This window comes from Hakea prostrata, chromosome 2, assembly GCF_041222555.1.
Source record: "Hakea prostrata isolate BN-2017 chromosome 2, UWA_Hpros_2, whole genome shotgun sequence".
Lineage (NCBI taxonomy): Eukaryota > Viridiplantae > Streptophyta > Magnoliopsida > Proteales > Proteaceae > Hakea > Hakea prostrata.
The window spans coordinates 23,324,822-23,336,523 of NC_142601.1; the positions used below are offsets into that span (position 1 = coordinate 23,324,822).

At 34.5% G+C, this 11,702-nt stretch overlaps 1 protein-coding gene across 1 annotated transcript; it reads right to left on the reverse strand.

The window, feature by feature from the left end:
• Nucleotides 1–7,816: 7,816 nt before the first annotated feature.
• Nucleotides 7,817–11,396, reverse strand: LOC149024098 (protein neprosin-like). Its single transcript, XM_089143410.1, has 6 exons — nt 11,202–11,396; nt 10,856–10,942; nt 10,522–10,731; nt 9,364–9,531; nt 9,178–9,231; nt 7,817–8,185 (listed from the first exon to the last, which is right to left on the reverse strand). The coding sequence occupies exons 1-6, from the start codon at nt 11,394–11,396 to the stop codon at nt 7,817–7,819; spliced, it is 1,083 nt and encodes a 360-aa protein (XP_088999536.1).
• Nucleotides 11,397–11,702: the final 306 nt, after the last annotated feature.

An 11,702-nucleotide genomic window follows, 5' to 3' on the forward strand; every position in this document is an offset into this window, starting at 1 on the left:
TAAGTAAATTATAACATCATTATAAAAAAAATACACATGACTTCAACCCTTAAAAGTCGGATGCAAACCAAATTTTTTTTTTAAATTAGAGATGTAAACCAATGGTAGTTAGTTACTTTATTAACTATAGACATTTTATTCACAATATAAAATCAAATAACATTGCAGAAGAAATAAAAAAACAAAGAATATAAAATCAAATAAAGAATAACAAAAAAATGAGAAAAAAAAAACAATAAATAAAATGAGAAAGAGAAAAATACCTAATTGTAGAGAAGATTTTTTTCCAAATTTTCCCTAACCCACACTAATAGAAAGGGAAGAATAAATAGGAAAAAAGAATTCAACCCAAATAAATAGAAAAAAAGAAACGAAAAAAATAAATAAGAAGAAAAGAGGAGAGAGAAGATATGAGAGAATAAATAGGGATTGAGGAGTTAGTTTCTAATATTAAATGACATTTTGAATATCTAATAAGATTTTTTCAAAATTTTTTTTAACCCACATTTATAGAAAGAGAAGAGAATAAATATAAAGAAAAGATGTGAGAGAAAAGATATGAGAGAATAAATAGGGATTGAGGAGTTAGTTTTTAACTAGGGATAATATTTATACCCATTGTTTTACTTTTAAAAACTATTCTCAATATAGAAAAGGTCAAATAGTGATATTTCACATGTGAGGAGAGAAAAAAGTGAAAAAACTGAAGGAAAATAACATAAAAAATACAAACATTAAAGGAATTATAATAAATTTAAAAAAATCCGGGGCCATTTTCATGGCGAAGTTCTTCTTGGATGAGTTGAATTGTATCATCTATATATGGCAAATTGCAAGCTACGGTGACCAAAAACTGCACTCTAACTGAAATCTATTGTTCACTTTTCGAATCACTACTCAAGTGCTTTAACTATGATTATAAATCAATAGTTATTCACTAGCATTGCATGACTTTAATCATATTTTGAAGCAACCCATTGAACCGAAATGTTCAACACGGGCTACAGAGAGCAAGTAAACTACAAGGACACAATTCCATTTCTTCGAAAGCTTATCAACATTTTCATTTCTTCTCGCCGTGCTTTCTACAATGATGCTTTTTGATCCCCTTGAGATTACCCAGAGCTCTCAAGCATCATTATGAAAGCAAGAAAGCTCATGGCAAACGTAGCCTCGCTTGCAGACTTCTTTGGTCGGTCGTTGCTGTAGCTTCCACGGCAGGTTATGGCGGCGGCGATGAAGTTGCGGATTCCTCCAACTTGAGCAGCAATTGCTTCTAATTGTTTCTTTAATGGCAACTTATTCATCTTTGACTGGTGCAGGTAGAGCTAGAAGTAATGAAGGTTGATATTCTGAAACTGTTGTTTTTACTGATCTCCTTCCGTTTTCTTTTAATTTTAAAGGAATTTAATCGCATTGATGAAGAAACCGTTTGGGAATTAATGGCAAAACATACTGTTTCTAAGTCAACACTATAAGTTTCCTACTCTTGTCTCTCTCACAACCCTTCATCTCAGAACCAACACTGTTTGCTTCAAGTTATATCAGCAAAGGATGAACAGAAGAGTAGCCATAGCTGGGTTGCTTTTGATAGTTGCATGCACAAGCATGTCAACCAGCACTGCTACTATAACTTTGATTGGTGAACGAGGGTTTTGCCTTTCACACATTGATAGCATAGAAGGGTGTGTGCAGCAGATACTTCACTTCGCTTGGGATGAGCAAGTTTATTCTACACTTGAACCTGCTTGTTGCAAAGCTATTATTAAACTTGGACACCCTTGTTGGTACATAATGTTTCCTTCTTTACCAAGAATTCCAGGTATACTCAAAGATAGCTGTACTAAACTTGGAGTTAGGGCATCTGCTCCTGCAAACATGCCCTGAAGCTTAAAATGCAGAAATAAGATTGCATGTTAGTTTTCCTTGAATAGGCCTATGAAAAGTCAAATAAAAAAAAAAAAAAAAAGCTGCATTGCCCGGATATTTTCCTAAAGGCCAATTTACTTGGGTATTGGTCACACAATTCAACTTCTGTTTATTCTCCAGACTCCAATTCTTAGTGAAATCCTCTTTTCAGGGTTTATGATAAATTCCACACTCAGGCGCAGGAACCACTTAGTTCAGCCCTTCTCGATTGTGTTCCTTTATTGGTTTTATGTTTGTTCGTGTACTGTTTCGCCCCTCAATCTAATAGCTGCTAGATCCTTGGCTTTTTACATCTGTTGCTCTTATAATAAATCTTCATAGGCAATAACAACATATACCTTTCTGGTTTCTATGTTCCGTTACTGTTTGGGTCCTGCGTCTTTGTTTCATTAAGCTAGTCTTTGGGTCATAATAAGTTTTGGTTGTAAATATACCATGGCTTCCTCTTCTGGAACTTCTTCTAGGTCCACTCTTCTTCTGAAGAAAACCTTAACCTATTAATGGATCAGAGGAAAAAGAAGAGGATGCTATCGTGAATCGGCTAGAAGATCAAGGATGCGGAAACTGAAGCATTTGGATGAACTGACAGCCCAAATGGCTTAGCTCAGGAAGGAGAATTGTCAGATCGATCCTTACAGGTATGAACATCACCACTCAACTACATGGCCATTGAAGCTGATAATTCAGTTTTGAGAGCTCAGTTGGGTGAGAAGTTTGGGTCGTAACTGATTCTTTTTGAATATAGTCCTAATCGGAACTTAAATATTAGTTTTATACCTCCACTGAAGACTACACTTCCACTAGCTAGAAGGACCTCTAGTTATTATTTAATTATTTGTAATGATCAATGATCAATTAATAATATGAAACAAGAAGAATGAAGTTTATGATAATACATGTATAGTAGAGAGCAAATTCAAGTAGTTGCTTACCAAACATCAGAGATATAACTTGACTCACACTACGTTACAAATACATGGAAGCCATTCAAATAGTTTAATGCTGCCCTAGTTTTCGAAATAACCACAAATGAAAATGAAAATTTAGCAACAAAAGAGAAGAATGGCATGCAAGAGTAGAAGAACATCTTGAAAGTGTTGGGTCCGGCCCATTAAGCCATGTGGGGCCAGCTTTAAGTGAAGCAATAGGGTTTATTTTGAAACCCTATTGCCGCCTCACTATCCTATATATATATGGTTGGCGCATAAGAAAGATGAGAAGAAAAAGAGAAGAAGAATAGAAGCAGCATAAGAGGAGAGAGAAAGAAAAAGAAAAAGAGGTAGAGAGAGCTGGAGAAGAAAAGAAAGAGGGAGAGTTTTCTGGTTTCTCCGGCAAATCCGACGGTTGTCGGAATGAAGTGAGATTTGAAGGGAATGGTCGTGGCACCTAGCTCTTCATATCCAACAGTCAGAATATCATTCTACCATAGTTTTCAGGAAGCCTCCTGGTGACTTTTCTCCATTGTCTTTGTGATTCCATTTATTTGATGATGTGCTTGTGATTTTGAGTTCCTCTAGTGTTATCTAGAGATGGAATATTGATTCTGTACCCATTGTTATTATCATTTAGTGATAGTGAAAATTTTGTGTAGATTCCGATAACGGTCCCGTGGTTTTTTCCCTTGCAGTTTTTTTTGGTTTTTTCCCTTGCAGGTTTTTCCACGTTAAAACGGTCCCGAGGTTTTTTCCCTTGCAGGTTTTTCCACGTTAAAAATTCTTCTGTATTTGTTTCTTTAATTTACACTAGCATATTGTGTAGCCCCATCAGAAAGAAATTAAGCAAAAGAGAGAAGAATAGAATAACAAAGAAAAACAAATAATGCGAACACTAAATGTCCAAAAAAACATCAGGAAAACCAAGACTGAACCATTTCTCATATCACCAATACTTATCTCTACAAGTTGTACAAGTGTTTATAGAAAAACTAGCATAGGCGAAGCAAAACATTCCAAAAGAAACCCAAGACTCTCTTACTCAGATTGCTACTTTTATTAAGAGCTAGCACTGGAAAGCAAGATGAAGCTGCACACTTTATACCAAATTCCTCATTTAGTGCTTTACAGATTGAGGATGCATCTCATTCTTACTCAAATCGATCCCTACAAAAATAGTCTCCACCACATAAAAGAATGTTTAAGGATATTCCCTCTAACCATACCACTTTCTATCTAGGATAGTTTTCCCTCCTATTTGAAAAAACTTCCAATTTTCCTCAAAATAGAGTTACTGGCATTAGGAGCCCAGAGAAGAACATCGCAGAGTCATATGGCCACCGTCCCAACACACTATTGTGGTGCCGCCGCCGGCTGTCATTGGCCCTGGGCTCTCCCCACTCACCTTTTGCAACACCTCGGCACAACCGGACTCCAGCCTCCATCGGTATCATTTCTAACATTAGTTGGTTGAGGGTATGTTGCCATTGGAGAAATGTTTTCTTGCACCATAGCAGCTGGAAGAGCCTTAGGACAATATTGATCGACATGACCAAAAATAGTGCCCAGTTGTACTCCACCTTTTTGATAGTGTTGGGGCGGTGCATCCTTCACATTCACAATCACACAAAACCTGGATTACACCAAACTCTCCCACTTGGCCGTGCAATGATCCATAAAAATAGGCGACCCAAATATACTTGCAATTGACCCCAACAAGGTAAATCAGGGTAAATCAAAGCTAACCCGATGCTTCCCAAGGTAAATCAGGGGGGGGGGGGTTTGGGTTTAGAAGAACCCTGAAAGGATAGGGTTTGGGTTGGGAATTCTTAAGCCCCAACAAGGGTGGGTAGGGTTTTGGATTGGTGACTTGAGATGCTCCCACTATGTAGTATTAAGGTTAGGATTGAAAATGAACTGAGCTCTAAAACTAACTTCCGTCACACCCCATCTAGCTGGATCAAGACTCATCTGAATACCCGTGGGGTTGATAACACTACAGGATCAAGGTTCAGTGTCAATCCATAACAATAATACAACATAGCATAATCCAATAGCAAGAAAGGAACATAAAGTATCAAATAAAAGTCATAATATTAGAGATATTAGATTTATCCATGATTTTGAATTCAAAATCATTATCCAAAGTTAATCAAGTCAAATATTAGAGTTTAAGAAAGTAATTGTTCAACAGCGGAAGTCTATGTTCTCGGAGAGGCTCAAAAGAATAAGTAGTGCCACCATCTATTAGTTTAATAAGAAGAATGTAACAAATCGTTACAAGGGCAACTACAATCTCATAGGGTGATCATCGTGGCTTCAATAGTATTCGACTCCGTAGGAGCAATTCGAACATGGGCACGAGTCTCCATGTACCCCCAAATCCTCACCTGTCGGTCCCTCGTTGAATTCAGGCGGCGGCGTACTCAGGGGCAGAACCAGGATTCAATAGTGGGGGGGGGGGCGAATAATAAAAGTTTAGATTGGGGAAGCACCAATGCTTTTTCACCACACATATTGTGTGGGCCCTTATAAGACCCATTAGGGTCCCACCTATGAATTATTTTATTATATTAAGAAATACGCCTACATATATTTTGTGGGGCACACATATATTTGACAGAAATAGGTAAATTAAAACATCAGTTAAAAAAAAAAATACACATGACTTTAACCCTAAAAAATTTGCAAAAAAAAACAAAAAAAAAAAAAAAAAAAAAAAAAAGGGTAAGAGATGCAAACCAATGGTAGTTAGTTACCTTACAATTATAGACATTTTATTTATAATATAAAATCAAATAATAAAAATTGCAAAAGAAATACAAAAATAAAGAATATAAAATCAAATAAAGAATAACATAAAAAATAAGTAAAAGAGAAAAAATAAATAAAATTGAAAAAGAGAAAGAGAACCTAATTGTGTAGAAGATTTTTTCCCAAATTTTCCTTAATCCGCACTTATAGAATAAATAAAAAGAAAGAAATCGAAGAGAATAAATAGAAAGAAAAGAGGAGAGAGAAAAGAGGAGATATGAGAGAATAAATAGGGATTGAGGAGTTAATTTCCATTAGAAATGACATTTTGAATATTTAATAATACATTTTTTTCAAAAATTTCCCTTAACCCATGTTTATAGAAGGAGAATATATAAGAAGAAAAGATGTGAGAGAGAAGAGAGAGGAGAATTAATAGGAATTGAGGAGTTAGTTTCCATTAGAAATGGCATTTTGAATATTTAATAATAAATTTTTTTCAAAAATTTTCCTTAACCCATGTTTATTGAAGGAGAATAAATAGGAAGAAAAGATGTGAGAGAGAAGAGAGGGGAAAATAAATAGGGATGGAGGATTTATTTTTTAAATAAGGATGACATTTATACCTATTATTTTACCTTTAAAGTTTGTTTTCAAATTTTGGGGGGGGGGGCAAAGTGATATTTTGTATGTGAGAAGAGAAAAAAGCTGGAAAAATGAAGGAAATTAATATAAAAAATGAAAAAGCTAAGGAAATAGTAAAAAAATTTAAAAATATATGTATGTGAAATACTGTAATAAGATCTAAAAAGTTTAAAATATCTGTATGTAACGGAGTGTTCCTAACCTATAATAAGATCTAAAAAGTTTATATAGAAAGAAATGAGCTCAACAGAACTCAATGAGGTCAACATGACCATATATCACCATCCATTTCACATTTAAATAAACAATATATGTATGTGAAATCCTTCATATTTCTAACCCTTTAACCCATTGTTTCAGGACTGCGAACCCGAAACTCGAGTAAGTGACAACTGTGGACCATTTGATCAAGCCCAAAGGTTTAGAAATGGACCATTTGATCAAGCCCGAAGGTTTAGAAATGGACCCCATGGTAGTGGATGACCCTAGTGATGACTCGACCACTCTCCTAGAGTTTAAGAGAAGAGAGAAAGTTAATCACAAAGACATTAAAAAGAGATTTTGGCAAGTTTGGAAACCGACGAAGGAAAATCCAAATGACGAGGTAAATGTATCCAAACGTAGGCACTTGAAAGACCTATCAAACAAACCAAAAATCACCTGAATCGGACCTCAGTTGTGGGGTCAACCAAGTTCTGGTCAATCGGGCCGATTGAACACCTTGGTTTGACCGCCCATGCCCACTTCGGGGTAGTTTCGAGAAAACGGGTTTAAAAACCCTATTTTATGCCTCCATTTATCATAGAAAATATTTTCTAATGCTAGAGTGGGGCTGAAGCTTTGAATGAAGAGGAAACTAAGGGATATCGCGGTAACGCCAAGAAAGGTGAGTGTTCTTGAAACTTCTCTTCTTTAAACCTAGTTTTAATGGATTCTTCATCATTGAATGCTAGGTTTTGGTAGTTGGGGTTAATAGAATGCAATGAATGCTTTCAGTTACTTCTCTTTATGTCTCTGTTTGATTTTGAGAGATGATTATGTGAATCATGGCAATCAATTTCGTTTTGAACCTTTCAAGAGATGCTGCGGGCATTCGCAAGAGCCAAATTTGGGGCTTTTCATTTGAGGCCTAAGAGGAAGTTGGTTGTGTTTCCTCCAGGGTTAACTAGTTTCAATATGCTTCGAAGTGGAGAGGTGGCTATGAGAATAACTCCCCCAAGGAAATAGAAAACTGGTCACCGTTTATTGCGTTAGAAAATAGACTTCTAGAACTTTCCATCTATCTAAATATCTGACCCTTCTAGATTCACATATGTTTTAACCTGAAATTGACCCAGAACTAGTAATTGTGATGCCACTTACTGCTTCTAAATGTTTTGTTTAGGGTTGTGGGCCTAGTAGACTACTTTGTTAGGCCTTGGGTAATTATATACATAATTATGGGTAATAATTAAAAGGCAAAGGAGCATATCTATAGGGAGACATATTCATTTATTCATGATAATAAAAAAACTAAGTAGAGACATATCAAGATTAATTACATTTTAGTAGAAAAATTAGCCACAACGTCCACCAGGTCCTCCAACATTAATACCAGCTCCATGTTTTACATCGTTATAAGGTATATAATTTATATCATTGCAACGTTTGTTATCCACACGAATGTCTACGCTACCTGCTGATCCTGGATGTGAGACACTGTAGTCCCCGTTCAAATACTCAATTGCATGTAAATAACATGTATATCGTTGTTTAGGCCACATTCCACTTCCCATTTTAGGGTATTCTCCATTAGAACCAATTCTTACGACACCTCCCCAAGAATTACCTTTAGCACCAGTAGCTAAAGAATTAAACAAGTTCTTTGGCCAATAACCAATGGTTATGCCTTGAAATTGCAGCCACCAGTCTCCAGTTTTTCGATCCTGTAAGAAAACAATCGGTAGAATTACCAACAATGATCTAAATGCGATCTATCGATCTAGTTTGATCATCAAAAGATATACAAATTAATTGTATGAAACCTATTCTTACAGCACATGTCTATGTGAGATTGGCATCCTCGATCATAAAGAGGAGATACAAATGTCGCTAATATGCATTTTTTTGATGACTTACTTGGAATAAAAGATAAAAGAAAGTTATACCTGGTGAATAGCGAGATGGAACTCATACTGTTTATTTCCAAGATCAGAAGTAGGATTTATAATACCACCTGGCCTAAATGATCTGTGAGTTTGTACAAACCCTCTACATTGAGTATCGGGGCACCCATTTTTGTAATTATCACCCTGCAAACCTTGAAATTTTAGTTTTTTTCTTCCTGCTAAAAGGTAATTTAAATTAAAAGCCAAAAAGACATACAACAACCAAAAATTTTAGGTATTTAAATAAATAGGTATTTTATAAATTTTTTGATTATTTATACAAGAAATTAATAGATTGAAAATTGCAAAGAGGGAAAGGGTTCTCATAAATGTAAATGTTTATATATGGTGTCTTTATTTATCACATATTTTGGAATTTATCCTATGGAAAGAAAAATATACATGGAATGGTCAAGGGTTCAAATCCCCTCAGGGCCAGGGGAGAAGCCCTGCTTTGTATTTAATATTTATATGTGAAAAATTACTCTCGATGTAATCAATGAGTTAGTAAGCTAGCTTGGGTGAACCTCAGTTCCCAAAATAAATATGAGGAAAAAAAGGAAAAAATTATTATCAATCAATTTAAAAAATGTAGAAAAAGAGCAAGAATTATTAACTACAATATAATGTGTTATCAACCATTGTAAGTCTTTTGATCCCAGAAAAGAAATAAGGAAAAAAATAAAAAATAGAAGAAAAGAAAAGAAAAGAATCATTGTAAGTCATGTTTTGATGTGACAAATTAAAGAACTAGAAGTTATTAAACATACCGTCCAAAATGTAAATAAATGAGTTTCTGGGTCATGATATAAGCTTGGATTAACCTGATTTTTAAGAGTGTAGAAAATAAAGTTAGATAACATTCAAAATTTATTCAATTATAAACTAAAAGGTCTTAGGGACGACGATTCAAGTGACGAACGAGTTCAAAAAAATCTAGATTGTTAAATACATACCGACCATCCAGCCATTATATAATTGGGGGATTCATTTGGACCACCATTAATCCAAATTTGAACATTTGTAAACTGCATACGGTCTGTAAGAGTTGGATTGTATACATTAATAGTTGCAGAAGCTCCATGAATTGGATAACCCGGCAGCTCATTGTTAACATCTGCAATCTAAATGTTCAATTTCTAGAGGTTAATAATATGTTCAAAACAAAGAACAGTAAAAACCCATTTACTTCAATTACTATAATTTAAAACTACTTAGTATATACATCCAACCATATGATTATTTATTTTGCTATAAAAAAAAAAAGGCATGTGATTGTTTTGCATTAATCAGTGCCTACAATTTTATCCGCATACTTTAACTCCTTTTCCTATTTACATTAGATTTGATGCAAAAACGATACCTACAAATTATGTTATGAGGAAATGATAACTTAATCCTTAAAACAAGCTGGTGGTTGTCAGAGTTTAAAGTTGCATAATTTTCCTCAACGAGCATTCTTTGATTGTAGATGATGCTTAGCAAAAGTCCACATTTTCTAAGCACATAAGTTTGTAAGGAATTTAACCAAAAAAAATAAATAAAAATAAAGTGTCAAGACTTCATTAACTAATTTTGAATACCAGCAAGAAAGTATTTATAGCATGTGATACTCTTAATAAATGGTAATTAATCAGAATTCCCGATCAACTAAGGGCCTACATTCCGTTTAAGTGCAACCCTATTGTTTGCATCAAGATATATTTCATTAATTATGCTTATAGACAGAAAAAAAAAAAAAAAAACCTTAATTTGCATTTGAATCCAAATTGTAAACTCTCCTTATGGGTTGAACGATGCAACAATTAAGATTGCTTTACAGAGACAAGTGGTTGTGGGTTTGAATAATAAACAGTTATTTTTTTCTGAACGTACAAGTAAGAAGTTGTGTACACTATGATCTTTTGTGGACTTTGCAACATCACTAGTCTTGTGCAATAGGTATACCTTTAAAAAGATTGATTGTGACTAGTCTTGTGTACTAGGTACACCATTAAAAGTTCGAAATGATAGGAAAAAAAAAAGTTAATATCGTTAACATCATTTAGATGGGTTATAATTAAGTTTCAATCTGAGACATGAATTAGTTAGAATAGGAGTTGGTGATTGCTTACTAATTGTCCAGCAAATTGTCTGTTGCTTCGGTTGAAATTGCTGATGAATTCTCTTGAAAAAGTTCTAGCCCGTAAAAGATCTTCTTTTGAAGTTCTTCGAATGGGAACAGATCCTTCGGGACATTCCTCAAGCTCTAAAGCACTTAGCAAAGATTCAACAGCTGAAGAAGTTATATTTGCCCCCCATTCTGGATGAACACTTGGTTCCATCTGCAAGGAAATTATAGTAGTAAAAGTCACATTTCAGTCAAAGTTAATAAGATATGCCCCTGGGTCTTGATTTGTTAAATGAAGGTGAAATAAAACAAATAAATGGGTGAGAAATACAACATACTTGGATTTTGTGATCTTTGAGCAATGGATGAGATAAAGCTGGTTGCTTATTCAAATCAACACAATCAAGGATATCACCCTCCTTTGTCTACAAGATCAAGGGACAAATAAATAAGAAGGATAAAACATCCAATGCTGTAACCATGCTATCTTGTTGCTTTGGTGTCATTTTTTGTTCCATTTGTTATTAGTTAAAGGCATAAGAAAAGAAATGTGAAAATCAATACAAATTTCCAATGCCGTAACCGTGCTATCTTTCTTTCTTTCTCCATGAGAGAGAGAAAAAACCATCATAGATTACATAGGTCTATAGTGGAGAGAAAAAAAAAAGAGTATAGATAACATACTATAATGGTCTTGAGAGGATGAGGAACATTCAAACTCTTAAGTTCCCTTTCCAGCTCCAATTCATCTTCAATATGCTCCATTGTCTGTTTTGCTTCAGCTCCATAGCTTTTCAAATCAACAATATGCAGAAAAAGTAAAAACAATGCAATGATACCCCTGAAACCCATTGTCGTTGAAACACCAAGAAAAACCATTGTCAATTGGGAAAACTTGTTTACTGGTCTATTCAACACAGTGATGGCCTATTTATATACCCAGCTAATTTAAAGCATTTGAATTTTTCATCATTTCCCTAATTGTCTCTAATTTGAATACTTTCCATATTATTTGCTCCTCTCATTTGAATTCTTTCCATAGTATACTCCCCTCTCATTTGAATTATTTCCATTCATCATTCTTTCAATTCGACTTCTTTCCATACCATCTTATCAGTACCCTAATTTGGCTTGATTGGTTTCTTTATTAAATCCTTTCCATACATTGTATTTCCATACTAATAT

Bases quoted from the DNA above. Each gene is read 5' to 3' on its own strand.
- LOC149024098 (XM_089143410.1), bottom strand. From the start codon at position 11,396: ATGGTTTTTCTTGGTGTTTCAACGACAATGGGTTTCAGGGGTATCATT. The intron at 9,532-10,521 runs GTAAGCAATCAC...TTGAACATTTAG, and splicing joins GACAATTTGCTGGACAATTA to ATTGCAGATGTTAACAATGA. The intron at 9,232-9,363 runs GTATGTATTTAA...CTTAAAAATCAG, and splicing joins ATATAATGGCTGGATGGTCG to GTTAATCCAAGCTTATATCA.